At 41.4% G+C, this 20558-nt stretch overlaps 1 protein-coding gene across 1 annotated transcript in view; it reads right to left on the bottom strand.

The window, feature by feature from the left end:
- Positions 1-505: 505 nt before the first annotated feature.
- ptprn2 (protein tyrosine phosphatase receptor type N2) overlaps positions 506-20558 on the bottom strand; it is an 85559-nt gene continuing 65506 nt past the window's right edge. Inside the window, exons 13-22 of the mRNA XM_058059919.2 lie at positions 19794-19997; positions 15437-15575; positions 13579-13652; positions 10882-10959; positions 7229-7348; positions 6997-7163; positions 5943-5996; positions 3628-3692; positions 2560-2633; positions 506-1297 (exon numbers count right to left, since the gene is read on the bottom strand). Of these exons, the coding sequence (XP_057915902.2) occupies positions 1226-1297; positions 2560-2633; positions 3628-3692; positions 5943-5996; positions 6997-7163; positions 7229-7348; positions 10882-10959; positions 13579-13652; positions 15437-15575; positions 19794-19997 (1047 nt within the window). The 3' untranslated portion in view covers positions 506-1225. The remainder of the gene's footprint in view (positions 1298-2559; positions 2634-3627; positions 3693-5942; positions 5997-6996; positions 7164-7228; positions 7349-10881; positions 10960-13578; positions 13653-15436; positions 15576-19793; positions 19998-20558) is intronic.

Here is a 20558-nt window from a genome sequence, read left to right as displayed (position 1 = left end):
AATTGTCTGGGCTGAAAAAAACAAACGCATTTGTTTCTTGTTCCCTTTGTCTGAAAGTCTTTCCACCATCAAATTTCAAGAAAAAAAAGCAGTTTTCAACTTTATTTGCCTATATTTTTTAGATCCGTCCAGGCATATTTAAGGCTGTGTCGGGAGTGAACAATGGCGACTGAAGAGAGAAGGGGTGATGTAATATAATAATTACAAATCACTTTTATTGTAAATGTTGATTTTAAAAAAATCAGAGCAGAATGTCAATGTCAAGTTAGCAGTATGAGTGTACCCTGTCTCTTTCATTGTTTATATTATATATTCATTGTTTTTGTTCATTTTCTTCTTTAATTGTGCAAAGGACCAATACAAAAAAAAAACAGCCATGCTCCACAAATGGCCTCCGGGCCACACTGGATTAAAAAACACACACCAGTAAGTTCCTTGAGATTTGAGTGACACCTGCCCCCGCCTCCCAGATGCATGATGGGCCATGAAACGTACAAAGCCAGTGTGGTTTTAATTCAGTTTATTATCAATGTGAATGTTGACACAAAATAGACTGCATTCTTGTCATAGATGATAACATATTTACTTTGCAGTGATCTGTAAACAACTACTTCATGTACTGTCCACTACTTCTATTAACTATAGTAGCTGATGATGAGTTCATCTATTGTCCACTACTTGTACTAGCTAGTATCTGATAATAGCAGAGATGGATACTTCACTTGAGTCACAGTAACACAGCATTGTAATATAGTAGTATTGGAATACAATACACTGTATTCTGACCACAATCAACAAGAATGTTTATCCTACATGATGACAAAGTACTACGGGGGAAAACAAGAATAAAGTATTACAAGAATAAAGTGTTACATTTAACTGAGGTCAGAATTCAACTTTATTCTTCTAAAATGATTTTTTTTCTCATTTTTTCTTTTTACAATTGTATGATGAAATATTTCTACTTCTGAATCATTAGTATAGAATGTGTACATGAAGTGAAGTTAATAAGAGTTAAATAATACTTTTTATCTTTACAATGTGACCTCATGGAGTGGTGGTGCATTCAGAGACTACTCAGTACATTAGATCACCTTTACACATTCATGACAATACAGCATATATAGCTTTACATATCATAAGATATATATCATTGATATAAATAGAGAGAGCGGTGATGGGGGGCGTCAAGAGGATGGCGCGGTGGTGGTGTGGTGGGCCACCTTCACTGAGGAAGCGCTTTGAGGATGGCGTTCACCTCCTCAGCCACGGCTGTCAGCGCAAACTCAAACTGCTCCTGCAGGACGAAGATGAGGAAGTGGGAGAGGAAGAAGAGGTGAGACGTTTGAAGCTTTGATTGACAGCTGCTGTTAAATTACAACACTGCTCTTTGCAGTGGGAATGATGCTTGAACCTATCGGATGACTTGATGTGTTTATATTCCTGTGGTTGTCCACAGGCTGGGGGGTTAAGAAAGACTATGCAGTGTGCAGTACTCATCTACACCACCAGGGGGAGAGCAAGGTCTGGCCAGCATGCAAAGCTTAATAACAATACGGTAGCCTGATGTAAAGTCCATGATACAGTTGTCACTTTTATTTTCTCTGAATATGTCTACTATATTGGGTAATATGAGTATGAATGTGGCTATAGGGGTGTTATTTCATGTCTAGAGGGCTCTTATAACGTTAAAAAGTAAGCATTAAATTAAGCATTCCATGCATAAAAATGTCTGAATTAAATAAACGTGAAGTCATTACATTAATGAGAAAATAGCCACCACAGGAAGTACTGTACAGAACAGGCAAAAACGGGAAACGCTCGGCTGTGAATCTATGATTATTATTATTATCTATTTGCTGTCATTACATCTACTATATTGGGTAATATGAGTGTAAAGGTGACTATAGGGTTGTTATTTCATGTCCGGGGGGCTCTAAGAATGTTAAAAATTGCAATTGGAAGATTTTAATGTATTCTTTTTAAGACATAAAAATGGCTAAATGAAGTAAAAGTGACATCACTAGGTGTCAGTAACATTACATTGATGAAACAATAGCCACTGCAGGAAGTAAAACAGGACCCCCCCCCAATACAAACACGTGAGTCTATGTATGTATGTTTTATTTTCTCTTATTATGTCTAATATATCGGGTAATACAAGTGTAAAGGTGACTATAGGGGTGCTATTTTACATCTATAGTGCTCTATTAATGTTAAAACAATATTTAGAAGGTTGTAAACATATTTTCTATGCTCCAACTACAAAAATATATTTATCAATAAGGAATCCTATTTTGCAGAAATTGATGATCGGGTCTGGAGACAATTAACGTGTTACATGAGATATTACACAACAAAATTGTGAAGAATAAATGAATATTTTTAGTTTTAAAATATATTTAGTATAAGGAGTGTAACATATACTGCGTATAACTTCACACAACCATCATTGGGCTTGAAATAGCTTCTTCTGGGTTAAAGTTTATGGATGAAAGTAGTTTTCTTTCATCTCGGGGGGTTGTGATGCCCCCGCCTCTCCTCCCCCAGTCGGCCTACCTTTGTGTGGACCATGCTGGCTCTCTGGTCTCTCAAGTGCTCCAGGGTAGCGGCAATATCAATCTCTTTAGCACCTGCAACACAGCAACATTGGAGCGGCTTCAAAGCACCGCACTAATCCACCTCACATCTGTCAATCTCACCCACCCCCCCCGAATTATTCCATTGAGCCTCGAAAGCCTTGGACGGGGGCCACAGACCGTCTGGATCAAACATGCAGGCGGAGATTGTTGAGTTTGGAGGCAAAGCGTTCAACATTTCACCTTCATTTTGGAGTCCAAGTAAGAAAGGGATTGCAGCTGGCTTGCAAGCACTTGAGCTTCCAAACCAGACTTTCCTGACATTCCGCAGCCCGGTAAAGAAAAGCTTTGGAGGGCAGATTACGTCCTTTTTGGCAAAAGCTTGAAAAGAGAGCGCGGTGGCTTTCATGCCATTTTTTTTTTCACGACTCTTTGACCGCTCCTCCTAACCTACTCTAACGAGCAGGACACAGGACAAAGAGGTCAAAGGTCAGAGGGTAGGCTAAGCTTAAAAAAGGACGCTTGGTGACCTTTGGTGGCCGCCCAGCGTGCAGGCATCGACTGAGGTACTCACAGTGGACTGTTAACGGTGTCTGTAAATAGCAATAAAGAACATTTCATGTAAGTTTGACAGTTCGGGAATTCACTGAAGGATGGAGGGGAGCAGGGGAAGCTACGCTACACCTCTGTTTTGATTTCTTACCCAATTATTTGGGTAGAACAACACAACAAATAATAGAAAGTCAAGTAGAAAAATGCAAATTTTTGTCAATAGATGGCATGAATGAGCTGAACATTTTGATGTTGAATGAGAAATGTGGAAGTAAAGGAGTAAATGACAATAAAAATAATGAACTGTAAGTAATGTGTAAAATCTGTAATAGTAAGAAGCAGCAGGATAAATGAGCAGTAATGTTGATTCAAGTTTTTATTTTCCCGCTCCTGTCTTTGTCCCGTAGAGGCCTCAGAAAAGTAACCAATGAGACGCTTTAGTGTTGCTGTGGCAACGCAAGCAGTAAAGCGTGAAAGGGAAGCCGCTGAGCGTTACCTTTGGCCATCCGATTGAGGACCATGTCAATCAGAATGTACGTCCCGCTCCTGCCAGCTCCATCGCTGCAGACACAGACACAAACACAGACGGATCGTTAAGCTAATTGCTCATTTACATCGGCAGGAAGACACACGGCAACGTACCGCAGAGCAAAACATTGATCGGCCTTGGTGTAGAATATGTGGTGACGCGATGCATGTGATTGGACCATGTGTGGTCCTGAGACGGGCTTCACAGGCCCGGCGGGGACAAAGGCTTTTAAAAGCATGCACCTCGGGAGCACAGGAGAGCTGGGGGCGGCTTTTTGGAGGACCTTGCTTTTCCATTACTCCACAGATAGTCTCTGAAAAGCCTCCCTTTGTGCCCGGCGGCCATTCAACGGCGCTGCATGTTAATTGCAAACAAGTCTCTAATAAAGGCAAGGAGAGCGGCCACAGCTTCATTAATCCACCGCGAGACGCTCGGGCCACGCATGACTTAACACCGTGTGCCTATTAAAAGTGCTGTTTACCATAAACCAATCTAAACCAACTTAATGCTATCGTCCATCAGGACACAAGACCTCATTTAGTCAGGATGGGGGTGTCCAAACTTTTCCAGCAAAAATTATAAAGGATGGGGACCTATTTTCATAAAAATAAACAAAAAAGTCTGAAAATAGTGTGTATTTAAATATCACACTTTGTTTGACAGTCCTTGAACACACCATAGGTGCCGTGAGATTCCATTTGTTCATTTATCATCTTACATTATTATTCATTAGTGGTGAGTACCTACATATACATTTTATACTTTAAATGTATTTAGTATGTGTCTGAGTTCTAATAATCTAATAATTACGATAGTCCATTTTATTGTAAATGGTGATCCAAAATCTAAAAAGAACATCGACATCAAGTTGGCAGGAGTTTTTGGAAAGGAGGGAGTGAGCCAAAAACAGACATTTTTATGGGCGTTATTGTGGTTTTATAATATTCATTTTGTTACAGGTGACAACGTACATATGTGTGATACCTAATAATTAGGACTGTCAAATGATTAATTAAGTCATTCAACCCCAACAACATATTCATCCTCTTACGCTTTTTTGGATTTCACTTCAGAGCAATTTTAAGCCATAAAAGTGGCTACAAGATGGCAGAAGTGCATTAGCAAGACGGGAAGGAGGAAGTGAGAGAACGCATTGTAGGGAAATTTTGACAGATGCACGTGCGTGCACACATGTAATGTAATGTAATGTAATGTAATGTAATGTAATGTAATGTAGCCTCCATGGGGTACAAGCCAGCCTTGTTGTGCCAAGCCTGGATAAATAGTGTGGTTGTGTCAGGAAGGGGGTCTGACATAAAAATTGTGTCAAACCACAACTATGCAAATCAAAAACACGACTTCCAAAAGAATAAGCACGCGCGTGCACACATATTTCAGTTTGAAAAGTGAAAATAGTGTGGTGTTAGAGTTGGAAATAAATTGTTATTTTGATGTAAAAAAAAAACAACATGATGTTCTTGTGTTTCAAGTACATGGGCCAGACGTGGCCATCAAAGAGGCAGGGGGGGTCTGGTACCGTGTTTATGCTATTTGAACTGTCACAAAAACACCAAATATTTATAAAAAAAAATACAAAAAAATAGAAAGTGAAAGTTATGCTTGAAATGTATCTTTTCACAAATCTGTTTTCTGATGAAAGACAGGAGTCTGATCTTTAGATCAGTCAAAGTAATCTACAATGCCTCTACTGAAGAGGTTGTCTCGTAAAAAATGGGATTGAATGAGTAAATTAATCATGATTAATCATCATTTTCAACTATGTCATTTTGGGTAATATGAGTGTAACGGTGACTGTAGGGTTGTTATTTCATGTCTGGAGGGCTCTAATATTGTAAAAAACTACATTTGGAAGGTTTGAATGTATTCTTTTTAAGACTTAAATTACCCAATACAAGCATGTGAGTCTATGTTAGAGTATGTTTTATTTTCTCTTATTATGTCTACTATATCGGGTAATACAAGTGTAAAGGTGACTATATGGGTGCTATTTTACATCTATAGTGCTCTGTTAATGTTAAAACCATATTTAAAAAGTTGTAAACAAGTTTTGTATGCTCCAACTACAAAACTATCTAATTTATCAATAAGGAATCCTACAATGAGGACGTGTTTGTGAGTTGGAGATACATATATCGTTTTAGAGCAGCATTTAAAATGAATGACTATTTCGAGGGATAATAATAAACCAGTTGCGGGCTGAAAATGTCCCCCGTGCCGCATTTTGGACCTCATCATCATCATCGTCAGGTAGAAATACTTGCCTGCAGTGAACAATGATGGGGCAAGATCGACCCCGGTAGCACTTGTTGACCTTCCTGCAATAAAAGAAGACAAAAAGATGAAACAAGAAGTTAGTGATGGACCTGTCAATAACCACAGCCGTCAATCATTGGCTTTAACGTCAGCACACTGTGGTGTTGTGATTGTCTGCCGCCGACGCATTAACCCCAACAATTATGAGGTGCGGTGAAGGCCGGCGAGCCTTTTTGCACCTCACTGTTGCCATGGAAACAGCGAGAGCACCCGTGCCTCTGTTTTAACGCATGTGCACACCATGCTTCATATTTATATTTTATTAAACTATATTATATCTGGTTGAACAGACTCATTTTTAGTTCTAATAATTCATGTCATTCTTTTTTTATGCAACCATGAAGGAAATCTCAGTTTGAACACAATAAAAATAAACATTTCTCTGCAGTAAAAAGATGGCAGAAGTTCCCATGCAAGCCATAAAAGGAAGGACGGGTGAGAGCGGAAGGGGAGGGTGAGGGTGGGGGGAAGGGGGGGTTAGGCGTGGCTGAGGAGACACAGTTTCCAATGATCACTTTTGTGACTATGCAACTGGGCTCATATTACTAGCTGCAACATCACAAAAATGACACTGGCAACCGCAAAACACAACCTGCAAAGCTTGTGTGGTAAGAAAGTAAGACAGCTAATTGGATGAGAAGATATTCAAACTTCCATCCACAAATCACACGCATGCGTTCTCATTTGGACATGTCCCTCCATGGCTTCCCTGAGGAGCATTACACGGAGAAGCAGGCGAGGTTATTCAGTCGCTAACAACCCCCTCTCTCTTTTCTCCTCTCATTTAATTGGCTCTTTCAATTAGCTGTTTTTTTTCCCTCCTTTTCTTCCCAAGCCAAACCAGGCAGTGCAGCCTTTTCATTTGCTGGAGAGGCGAGGGGGGGTGAGGGCGGGGGGTGAAACTTTGTTAGAACCACCTCCTCTACCACATGGCCACCGAGGTGCTGAGAGGAGAGAGGATGAGGTAAAGGTTCTGTGTCTAAGCGTGCCGTTCTACTCTACCTGCGGAAGTCCAACAGCGTGCGAGCCGTGGTGGGGACGCCACGCTCCGTCCAGGAGAGGAAGTGGAACTGCGTGACGGTGCGGGTCTCATTGGTCTGCAGGTTTTTCAAGTAGAAGCTCCGAACCAGGAAGTCCTCACACCAGATGTGCTCGGAGACCAGGTTGACCTGAGCAGACGTGGTGTTCAAAGTCCATAAAATCACCTCCAAGACATTTGTGTCACATGTCGTACCTCGTAGAAGTGGTAGACATCGGATCCCTCATCCGGCCAGTAGTGGTGGCACTGCTTGATGCCGTTCTCCGAAATGGGGGTCAGCATGACGATGACCACGCAGCCGCTCTCCCATACCATCTGCACGTCAAAAATCCCATCAAAAATCTGACATTAATGTTCTGCTCTGATTTTGGATCAACATTTGCAATACAAATGACTGCTCACACTTGCAGAACGCTTTTTGAATAAAAAAAGGAGTATTGGTACTCACTACCGATGAATGATTCATTAACTGAAATCACAGTCCTCCCTCATTTATCGCAGTTCGTTGGTTCAGTGATAAGTGAAATTCCGCTAAGTAGGATTCAATATTAATACGTACATGGATTATTTTCAAATTTACCGCAGAGAAAATGAGCAAATACGGCTTTTGAGATTATTAGAGCCCTCTTGACATGACATAACACCCCTATAGTCACATTTACTTTTGTATTACTCAATATACTGTATATATGTACATATGTATATATATACATTTTGGAAAAACCACAATAGAGTGACGGTGCGGTGCGAAGGATGACTATAGAAGTTCATGTTGAGTTCAAGGACCGCTGAACAAAGTTAATGCAGGACAAAGAAATAAATATGTAAAAATGTTGGGCTTTCTAACAGTGGTACATGCATGTAATCACGTATTTATAAATGATTACACACTAAGGGTGAGTGAGATGTGTTTTCTGCAGAGATATTATTATTATTTTAAAAATGCTATTTGATTTTTTTTAACCACAAATTGTGTTCCTCTAAGTGCTGATTTGTGCGTGTGTGGTATCCAGTGTAGTGGCTTCAGCGTGGAATGAGGATGAAATGGATTTGTTCATCTCGGTCCAGGAGGCACAAATAAACGCTACCTCGCCACGCGTGACAAATGATAAACACCGTCTGAGCAGGAAGGCGACGTCCATGACGCTTCATCTTATCAAAATCTAATGTGAGCTCAGGAGAAGACTGCAAGCCCCGGGCGGCCATTAAGGAAAATGGGAAGGAATCGTCAGACTTTATGAGCACTTCATAGGTTTATCAAACATGCAGCTCAATTGTCTTGACTTCTTTTTTACAATATTGAAACAAGCCGCTGCTTATAGTTTTAGTGATGGAGGGGAGAGGTGCTATTGGCTGTGGGCCACATGGGCACAGGAAGGCCTCCACTAGGGGGCGCTGCAAGGACGCTGCGCTTATTTGCTCACCAGGGCAGGATGCGTGTGCCTGATGGACGCCATACTCCTAAATTACGTTTTTTCAAAGATATAATTATTAATCATGCTGTTTCATGGCTATATACAGTCTATTATTAGTCCCAAAATTTTGAAGCTAATTTTACGTATTTTGTCTTATGTTCATGTTGTGTAAAAATGTATTTACTTGTGCCAATGTATGCTGAGTCCCACACTGTGCTCCTCTATAAGGAGCTTAGTTTGGAATTTATATTTTTTTCCATTTCCTCTACTCTTGTTGTTCCCCTTCTACCCCCTTCCTTCATTACCCAATCATCCTGTTCTGTCCATCCATTGTCCGACTCAATAGTATATTGTATATGTATGGACAGTTGAAAAGGAAATCTGAAATTTCCTCTAAAAAAAACCCTAGGGCAAGCTAAAAACTCAACCCTGAATACCCGACATCACTTCCTGTCCACCTGTCACTCACCTCCTTTAGGAAACACACACAAGCTTATTTATGGCTTATTTTATCTTATCAATTACATTGAAGAATATGAGTGCAAAGGTGCTTATAGGGGTGTTATTTCATGTCTAGTGGGCTCTAATTTAGATAGTCGTAAACAGGATTTCTATACTCTAACCACAAACATATTTGCGTTGCAAATAAGAACTCCGGGGTGAGTTCACCGCTTGTCCTCATATCAACTAGAGGGTAAAAAAAAAAAAAGCTGAAAAATAAAAGAACTTTCATTGTAAATATGATATGAAGTTGAATATATCACAAGTCTCAAACATGTTATTTGACTATGAAAACTTGAATAAGAAAAAGCAGCCAATTGTGAGTCAATATAAGTTGGTTTAGCGTCGACAGTGGGGGATGATGATTAAGTGTCAACAAAACATGGAAAAAAGAAAGTCACGGGGCGCCATTGAAGCTAGGACCGCCACTGCGGAGGAGGGCAGGCAAGCGGGGAGCATTGTTCACTCCGTCAATGCACGTCCAATTTTGCAGTATTTTCTGGCTGATTGGAAAGATGCGGAGTGAGGAGCTCTTTTCTATGATAATAGCTGGCAAATATTCAGCTGGCATGCAAACAAACAACGATCAATGTTTCATTTGAGAGAATCCTTTCATATTTAAGATGCAGTTCAAAGCCACGGCTGTACTTTTAATTAAGCGCGTGTCACTACTGAGGTTTGCGCATGAAAAGCAATTTAGAAGAAATGAAAGCTTTGCAGTCGCTGCCATGATGTCAAACCGGCGGCGAGCGAATTGGCCAGCTGGTCGGTCAGGATTGGATTTATGTTCCACGCTTGTACATCCTGGTCACGGATGGCCGGACGAGCGAGTTCAGCATGTGGAGGTGATCACTAATTACGACACTGGTGTCTTATTAACACGCTGGCGCGCCATTTGGCCGGCGTGCAGCGTCATTTAGCACTGTCTTGTAGTAAGAGGTGATTCATGGTCAACTGGAGCAGTCATTCGCAACCTTTTTGTCATATTATGAGTAACCCCCCCCCGCACTCAAATATGTTGTCATTCTGCAAAAGTAGAACACAATTGATCACAGATTATTGTCTCCCTGAGGAAATTTGTTGTAACGCACTTCTTCCATATTATTGCCGGCTTAATATGAAATGACTGACATCCGTCCCAACACACAGCTGCAGATATCTGCTGGAGAAGAGCATGCCATAAAGAAACGATCTCCGTCCCTGAGGGGTGTTGGCAGGCCAAACTAATTGAGAAGCACTGATCTTTATTGCCTAGAACAAAGCGGTATACAAAACGGATTGACCTACTGTAAACACATGAAGGACATAAAATACAGCAATAAAAATACTAAATACAAACATTTAACTAGGGTTAATTATAAAAACCAACAATTATTGCCCTAATATCAGTATAAAAATGCGATATCGGTTGATACTGGTATCAGATTTTCTCCCGATTATTTAAAAAATAATGTATACAACACGTATGTGTTTATTCCACCACAGGAGATACTATGTCATGTTGCACATATCAGTATCGAAAATCGACTATAGGACAATATCGGCATATCGGTAAAAAAGCCAATATCAGATATCTGTAAAAAAATAATCCAAAAAACACTACACTGTTTAGTTCTGACTTTCATAGGAGCAGATCCTTTAACATGTTCAAGGATACTGTATCAATCTGGCAGTTATATGTAGAGTTTTGTGATTTCTGACTGTCTGTGAATGTGACATATGTCATGATTTTCATGCTTATGGACAAAAATGAAGTTTTACATAAATATATCCTAACTACCAGACACAAAGACTCAAACCCAGGAGCACTTGCATATACACCGTTTAAGCGGCATGTTTAAGTGCTCCCACCACAAAGCTACTGCGAATATTCAAAAGACACAAATCAATTTGAGTGATGGAGAGAGGGGAGGAAGTGCGGGAGGATCTTACCTGCCAAAAATCAGCCACGGTGGAGGGAAGCGGGCCCTGTGAGGCGATGTAAGTGGGGTTGCGAGGGTCGTGGTCCATCTGGGAGGAAGAGAAGAGGAGTGTGATGCAGTGTTTGGACAGCTGACGCATGAAAACACACCGTCTGGGTCAGAGAGTATTTCGTCCTCCTCCCTGTCGTTCATGGAAGCTTTCAGTGTCTCACATGGTGTTTGAACACATCACATGCCACGCTCCAGTAGATGGAGCCGCAGTCCCGATACGGTGACGAATTAACGTTCCTCCTGTGTCTATTTTTGTCAGCCGTGAGTCCTGTAGAGCTGTAACGGTACGCCATCATTTCAGTTCCTTAACACCAGTGACCACCAGGCGCTACCATCATTTCCAGAAAAATTGAAGGATGTGTGGGGGGCGGACACTGGTACATTTTGTGTAATGTTTAATTTAGGCTAATATAAGGCATTATAATCTTTGTGCGTTAAGATGACCAAAACAGACACGCAGGCAATATATTGATGCCGGAAAAGTGATCCAGTTAATTTTCATTTAGTGTGCGATTAATTAATTCATGTATTATCGTCCCAGGCCTAGCGCCTTTCTGAAGGACAAATGCTCACATTTTAATCAATACAATTTATCATTACCTCCACCAAGGGCAGCACATTATGTGTTTATCTGTGATCAAAATAACTTGAAAAGTTCTGAATGGATTTGAATGAAATTTTCAGGAATTGTCGGAAATGGGATATGGAAAAACTGAGGAAATTTTGGGGGCGATACGGATCACCGTCTACAGGAGATCCAGATTTTTTAAATTGCGAAATAGGACCATTTTTGGCATTTGTGCATATAAGTCCACAAAAAAATGGTCAAAGTACTTGTTCGGGACAAAATCATGGTAGGTGTTAGCATGCTAACATTAGCATGTTACCATTTTTTTCTATTTTCAGGGGTAGACACATATATGTAAAAACACTTACCACTATCATGCTAGGCCTTAGCATGCTAACAGTAGCATGTTAGCATGTGACATATGTCATGATTTTCATGACATATGCTAGCATGCTAACAGTAGCATGTCAGCATGCTAACATTAGCATGTTACCATTTTTTGCTATTTTCAGGGGTAGACACATATACGTAAAACACTTACCACTATCATGCTAGGCCTTAGCATGCTAACAGTAGCATATTAGCATGTGACATATGTCATGATTTTCATGACATATGCTAGCATGCTAACAGTAGCATGTCAGCATGCTAACATTTTTAAAAATCTATTTTTTAAACAATGCTACAATTGAAATGAAAAACTTGCTAAACATATTGATGTTGTTGAAACATAGGAGTATAAATAGATAATGTAATGAGTGAATCGTTACACCCCAGGTGTTAGCATGCTAATGTTAGCATGTTATTAAAACCCATTCATGGTATGTTTTCACGGTCCAGGAATCTAAATATGCAGATAAAATAAATGTAGGATTCATATTTACGGAGTAAATCAGAAGATGAGGGGAACTATGCAAATGTTTTTCTCGATTGTGTCGCAAGCAAACAATGGCAATTGAAGAGAGAAGTGGAGGGAAGAGGCGCTTTTATTGCAAATGTTGTTCCAAAATCGAAGGAGATTGTCAATGTTGAGTGAGTTTGAAGGGAGGACGAGCGAAAAGTGTTATTTTCTGGAGCCAATGACGTGCTTGGAACTGCATATGTCATTTTTCAACCTTTTCAAAAAGCTCCAATTGTAATGATCACCAGTCTTCCATCAGAGCCCAACATGTCTTCATGCTTGCCGCTTCATTGCACATTCCTCACATGCTTTTTGTAGAAGCCGGGAAAAAAATCTGAAATGAAAGCGAGGGTGCCGAACGCTTGCGCTGCCGTTGCGTTGAGCCAATCTCAAGGACACAGACGTGCTGCCGCCGCTGCATGAATACTAAAACACACACATGAAAGAGTGTCCTGCGTTCTGCCATTGTTTGCAGGGAAAGTACTTCTCTTTGCTCGCACCGTGTCCATCTTAGACCACCGCATTATGCTTAGCATGTCTCTCTGACCCGCAGGATAATGTAGGTGGGATGATGATGATGTTAATGAGGAGGAAGGAGCCGCACTGACAGACATAATTATCAGTTTTGTTAGACACAGCCGGGGTTTCCGTAATTACCCTCCTTTCATCGCCCATCCGTCAGACACGCACCCCTAAAATGTTCGCCATATTAAAAGGTAAAATACACCTTGAAAATGCTGCTTTAAAACCTCCGTAAATACGCCATCTCTGTTTCATGGAATATTAGTGCAGCAGCGAGCTCATCTTCCTCATGACAGCGTTTGAAATTCCTGTTCCTCTTGATGTCGGCCCTTTTCAGCAGCCTCGGGGGAAATCACAACAGGCAACATTTTGCTGGTGGGGGAGTACTTAAAAAATAACCTTAGCCCTTTTTTGGGGTATTTATGTAGTCACTAACAATGCACGCGTCTGAGAAAAGCTGATCTCCGGGGGAACACGCGTTTGAAAGCGCTGTGATTCAACAAATCCACGAGGACCCCCGCATGAACAACAAAGTTTGGTCCAAAAAAAAGAAAAGATCAATGTGCTGGAATCGATGACGAGCCTTTTTGAAAGTTCTTTTAGCTCCGAGTGAAGCCGTGCCGCTACACAAGACAACACGCATTAGACATGGAAACAGTACTCACGATGGGACTGGCATTGATGTAATCGGAGCCGCTGTGGTTATTCTCCGCTTTCAGGATGATCCTGGAATGATCGTCTGCAACGGAGATGCAGAATTCACAACACGAGCAGGAAAAGGAAGCCGAGAGAAGCTTTCATCACACACTTATTCCCAAGTCCAGCTTGATACACACCTCAGTGTTTCTCTTTCACACGTCGCCAAGCTTCTAATCTCAGACGTTTAAGTGTTAGGAGCAAATCAGTGAGTGGGTGTTTATGTCACAATTGATTGACGGTTACTAAAATCAAGCCAACTGCTAATTGGCTGAGAGAGCTTGGGAATGTGCATGCACGTTAGCGCTGGGAGTAAATAAATGAAAGATATACTGGATTACACCGTCTATGGGGAAATATCAATAAAAGGTGCAGATTGGAGATTTAACAACATGATCCAAAATTAGTGTTATGCAAACAGGACCGGCAAGGCCTTCTCTGCTGGCTTAAACCCTACCAGAAGCATTTGACCTACATTTCCAAGTTCAATTCCAGTATTTGTTCCATGAAATTGCATTCATGTATTTTCATTTTGGAGTATGTCTCTGAACTGCTGCCGGATTGTGGATATAGATTTGGTTTTTGTCCAAGCAGATTTCACTTTTTATGTGTTGCCATGTCCATGTAATCTGCCCAGGGCCTTCAGAATCAGGAGTGCTGGCCCATGTCACTTAAATACTTTGAGCAATGGGGCTGTTTCTTAGACTCACCTCACAGAGGCTACAATAACGTCAACATTGTTATTGTCATAGTGTTTACTATTATGGTTAATATTTTCATTACTACTATTACCACTAATATTGACTGTTTCATTTCTGTAATATTACAGGGGCTGTGTATTCTCTCCATTATGGTCTATTATAACCATCATAGACTGATGTAGTCCTGCTTGTTTCTCTTGTTCTGTTATTGTCATTGCCATTGTTGTTGTTGCTTCTTTTCTATCCCCTCCTGCTCCGCTTCACTCGCTCCAAATTTGCATAGCAACAAAACATCAAATAAAGCCAAAATAGTACTCCATATAACAGGGATGGTGTTGCTTACACTTTTCCCTGACAGAGATCATTAATAATATCTGCCCCAATGGCTGGACAGGACCAAAATTAACAAAAAAAACAGTTCAACAAGACAAGTTACAACCACAATGGCTGACGGAGTAGGTGACATCTCTGATGAGTAGTTACTAATACCCCAACTGGCTTTCTTGCTATAGTAATAATGCTATTATAGTGATGTGACATTTATGCATAAAGGAAAACTGTCATCCACAATCCTAATGTGAGGCAATGCAGCTAAAAATGCACGGAATGAAAATCACCTATTCCGCCTATAAAGCCTTGTGAAAAGAAGAAAGCCCCATTTACATATAATGTGATGTGCATATTAAGCAAGCTACAGCAACATTGTTATTATTATGATTACTAACACCACACTGATGCCACCACAATGCCTCAGGCTACTACCGCACAGAAAAGAGAAAGACGTGTCTTCTTGTCTTGTGGATGATCTGCAAAATTCACACAAAAAAGTGCAGTTTGGGATTTCCGACTGTCTGTGAACGTGACAGGTTGAGTTCTACAGTCATGGAAAGAATTAGTAGACCAGCCTTGTTTCTTCAATGTCTGGTTCTGGTACCACTACATGGATGTCACCTGACGAATACAAGGACAGCGAGGTTTTGCTGATGTTACTTTGACATGACAGTAACCGTTTTTTGAGATTGTTGAAGCACCACCTCCTGCTCATCCTTACAACATGGGTTAAGATGGTTAACTGAAGGCCCAGGCACCGCCACCACTGGAGAAACGGAATAGCTGATGTACTCACAAGGCAGCACGGCGTCGGATCGGTTCTTCTTGGCGCTCTGTGCCACGCTGCAGGTGCTGGGTTCTGCCTGGTAGGAGCACAGGGCCTCCCATTCGCGCTCCAGACGGTTCTTGTTCTTCAAGTGGTCCTCCATGTACGACTGAGGGTGAAAGGTCACAAGACAAGCCTAAAAACATGGCTCCTTGCCGGGGAGGAAGATGCTGGTGACGCAGGTGGGGAAAGTAAGGTTGTTTTATTTGGCGGGACACAATTAAGACCCCTGAGAGCTTTGTCTGCAGTGGAAATACTTGAGGGGTCCTCGCAGCTTGCACAGCCGCTGATAAGATTGTCTGCATTTAAGCTGTCGCTTGCTCAGGACTAAATTGAATTGGCAAGAGAGACAAAGATAGAAACGGAGAAGGGGGGGTACATGTGTGTGTGTGTGTGTGCTTCCCCAAATCAGGGCAAATCTTAGGGAGCTTAGAGGCTGTAGCTAGCAAAGCGGGCGCCATATTTCCCCCCTTGTCTTGTATCGCGGCTCCCCTCCCGATGAGGGTTAAATGGTTTAGTCCGCTATTGTGCGAGGTGGAAGATTACAGCCTCATAAAGTGATGTCAGGGATCAGCTGGGTAATACAATGAAATTGATACCCACATGTGTGCACGCTTTATCCCATCTTAAAGGCGGCGTCGGTAGGCTGAACACATTCTTTCATTGCCTCCTGTCTGTCAAAGCTAAAGGCTTCGGCGAGTAAATTCATCATTGCTGCGCAGATAATAGGCCCGTCCTGCACACAATAGCTAATTAGCCTCTGATGGCAGTCAGTTCACACAGGCTACTCTTTAAGACGCTTACAAATGGAACTAATGATGGGAATCACACTTTATTGTTAGATATCGAGGCACAAGTGGCCCCGAGCTCCGAAAATCCACTCAGATAATCACAGCGTTCCACACCTGAACCCTGGCAGGCACTAGGGATGGATGATATGGCCTAATATCCATATTGTCATATATATTGCAAACTCTTGTGATAACAATGTATATACGTATATCATGCCCAAAGACAGCTAGTCAGTATAAACGGTAGGTTGATTATTATGTTATATGTTATAAAAGCCTGTTTTTCAAGTCTGGTGCTTGTCTCCCCGACCAATTACTGACACCTGGTGGCCAATGTAGAATACTACATGCACAATTTGAATGTGTCTTTTTAATTCCTTGTATTTGTATTTTACTTCATTAACCATTTTTGGTTTGACTTAAGCAAGAAATACATTCAATTTGCTTACTAATAGGTCATATTCATAAAACATGATTTATTATTATTTTAAGCTGTGAAATTTGAGTGGTGGCTGTACTTGCTAATTAATGTGTACTACTATAGTTATGTTGTTTTGCTACTTTACATTCATATATATTTCTATTATATATAGTTGATATCCTGCAACCCTAATTTGGACCCTGTCTGAGTTAATGGCACAGGCGATCATCAGGGACGTATTTGCATATGTGACGTCCTCCCAGCAGTACTTGATAGTTGTCCACTCCTTACTGCTTCACGTTCTCATCAGCCCAAGCTTGGATTTGATTGCCTCCTACATTCACATTTTGCTTGAACGCCATACAGCCGGCAGCCGCTTATCAAGGCGGCATGCTCCTAGCGAGAGGCAGTGGACCGTGGCTCATTCCAGAGACGGGCTAGCGGAGGTTTAGTGAATGGAGGGGATTATGTCTGCCAATCAGGGACTTGGGATGGGAGGCCTGGGTGTCAGGGAAACAATGTCTAATCCTATAAGCGGTCTCCTCGGCAGCAGAGGTTGCTGCTGAAACGGGGATGAAGGAACACGACAACAACAGGTAACACATGACTTTCAAATTAAAAGCACCTGATTTATGACATGATAAACTCTTCTGTTACACTGTACTTGAATTAAAATATAAATATAAGGCACGTAGAAGACACACTCAATAGGTGTGGGTAATGTTACTGTAATGTTCGATGAGACAAAAAAACTTATTATATCACAAAATACACAATATATTCTGAACCTGCCATAAGGACCACATACTGCATAGCATCACAGTCACATTTATGTCTTAAATAGCCTATTTATTCTTATTATTATGTCTACAATCGTGGATAATACAAGTATTAAGGTGAATATAGGGTTGCTATTTCATGTCTGAGGGCTCTAATAATGTTAAAGACCATATTTAGAAGAGCGTTCACAAGTTTTCTATGCTCTAACTATTAAAATAGATATAGAAATAGATTTATAAATGGAAGCAATTAACCACGATGAATGAGGGATAATATTTAACAATGTTTTACATATTCAACCACAACGTATCCCACTAGGCATCTTCCAACTGTTTATGACAGTGAATATGTGCCACTGAAACATGACAAGCAGGTCAAGTACTACCACAACACAATCCCAAAATAGCTACATAGCGTTGATGAGGACACACAGCTCATGTATTACATCCAGTTAGCATTTGCTATCAAACATTACCGATATCCAAGTACTGAAAATGATGATGCAAAAGACAATGCAGCCGAAATCAAGGCAACATATTCAAAAGGTTTCAGCAATGGGCGCATTTTCAATGTAATTATGAAATAATACTTTAAGGGACAGAAATGTATAAAAACACTAATTTCTATAGTGGAGTTCATGACATGAAGTAAACTAGCCAATACAAGTGAATGGAAAACATTTGTTATGGACGTGTGTTGCTTGAAAGGCTGCAGGGAAGCATGGCCGAATCAGGACGGGAGCTTCATGTCAGCTGACTGATATCATATGACATCGACAACTCGACCCAAACTACCTTGGCGATCTCCTAGTAGCTTGCCATCAACATAATGGGCACCCCTACTCTAAACCTTCACAAATCGTCATTTTCCTTTTTCTGCAGAAAACACATTTCACTCACACTAAGTGGGTAATAATTTATGAATATGGGGCATTAATTAACACTTTTCAGAATAAATAAGCCATTTAAGTTTTAGAGTAGTAACCAGTGTACAATTCTACCTATCATTCACAGAGTCTTTGAATGCGTCTTCTGAATGTCTAATATTTGTATTCCACGTCATTTAGCCAAATGTTTAGTTTAGGCACAAGGTACATCAAATTAGCTTCAATATGCATATTTTTGACTACGAATAGGCCATACTCAACCACAAAACAGCATGGTTTGTTTAGTCATATATTTTGGAGAAACTGTGGTAGAGTGAAGCTTGGCGAGGGGTGACTGTATAACTTCTACAGCTTGATTCCGATCCATATGACATTATCATTTATTAGTGGTGATATACTTTAAAATAGTGTTATTAAATAGGGAGGACTTTTATTGCAAACCTTGATCCAAAATCAGAGAGAGAACATCAAGAGGGGGAGGGGTATGTCCAACAAAATTTTTATAAGCAGGTTGGTGAAAAGCAGTCACTACCCAAACATTTGTCCACGGACTGTACTATACTGGTAGACAGAACGACACTGTCCATGGTGCTGAAATTACCCAGCAATGGAAATAGAAGAATCCAGCTGCTTTAATGACTGCGTTAGCAGGCTATGCAAAGAAGCCAGGGTGCGTCTGCAGCACTGAATAAACACAGATATGACTCAGCACACGGGGGCTTCCAATTTCAGTCCCCAAGTTACACAAGTTTTGTATTTTTTTTTTTCTAAAAGGCGGACTAACTGCTTGCTGTGTGTGTAGTATGTGTGTGTACTCCGGAACGCCGCGTATTCATCATCCTTCTCCACACGGTGTGCACTCCAAAGAGCGAGAACGAGCGGAGATGAGATGGGGGGTGGTGGGGGGAAATATAGGCCTGAGATCAGCGATAAGAGGGCAATCACACACATGGTTTGACGTGAGATGATGATGGAATGTTAAGAGGAACGTCTATAGGACCAAAACATGGCGTTAAGACACTCACCTTGCTACATTTGCTAAGGCTAATCACAGCACCCCCCTAGAAATGATTCACAGGGCCTCTTTTGTTGTTACTGGCGGCTAAATGCTTTGTTATTGTCAGTGTTTTCAAAGGGCCTCCACAAACAAGCCTTGACGAGTGCAAGAAAAGCCATCTATTAGCGGCGATACACGGCATTACTCACATTCACTCTCATTCATTACAGCCTCCCAATATAATAGGCAGTGTGATGAATGCACTCTCCATTCATGGAAACACTGCCAGGCATCTATCCATCTCTTTTATCAAGCTTGTCTCAAATGAATGACGTGCTGCAACACTCAAACAATCCAGTGTGTTTGTGCTTATAAGGGAAGCTTTTTCAAGCCTCAAAAAAGTTATTACCAACAGCCAAAAGACAAACCTAAAGAAATGACGTGTCGCTCACCAGTATCATGTGACCGGTGGAGATGTCCATGTTGGACGGCACAGGCTCCTCGCACCAGGAGGAGGTGCTGCTGCGGGTGGATGGGCTGGCAACCGGTCCGTCGCTGAACTGCGACGACACGCTGTTGAGTCGAGAGTGGCGCATCGTCTCCGGACGCTCGACTCGCTCCGACGCCCGGATGGCCATACGTTGGCGACACAGCTCCTGGAAAAGTCACACCATGATGGACAGTTCAAACTAAAATGTTTCTAAGATGCTCATCCATCATTGAAATAAGCAGCGGGGACAGAGATTTACACCTTTCTACCTTTTACACCTTTTCTAGTGACTCAGCACTGTCTACCTTACTAGCAATAGCAAGATGCTGATTACAAAGATATAGTACCCCCATGGTAATGTCTTCTTTCCCATTAGAAAGAAAAGTACATCCCTGTGAAATCCCCTCACTCTTATCTCTCCAAGTCATTTCATTTATTTCCATGCTCAATAACAGCCAGCCGTTGCAGAAGCACATACTATCTGCTGATCTATCAACGTGATATTTCCCTCAGGGGGTGCAGGGGCCTGCTAAGCCCCATCCTGGAACCGCTTTCCCGTTGTCAGACTTTAATGATTGGAGCCATGAAGCGGCGCCCTGGGCCCTGGCCTTGGGGCAACATCCAAGTCCAGCTCATCATTCATGGAGCTGCTAAACAACGCTGCCGGCCGAAAAGGAGGAGGAGAACCCAGACTCTTGTACTTCTCTAAGGTGGCTGCTTAGATGAC

Source organism: Doryrhamphus excisus, linkage group LG7, assembly GCF_037039965.1.
Source record: "Doryrhamphus excisus strain RoL-2023G ecotype Guam linkage group LG7, RoL_Dexc_Guam_v1.1, whole genome shotgun sequence".
NCBI classification, from domain to species: Eukaryota; Metazoa; Chordata; class Actinopteri; order Syngnathiformes; family Syngnathidae; genus Doryrhamphus; species Doryrhamphus excisus.
This window is presented reverse-complemented; position numbering and strand designations above follow the sequence as displayed.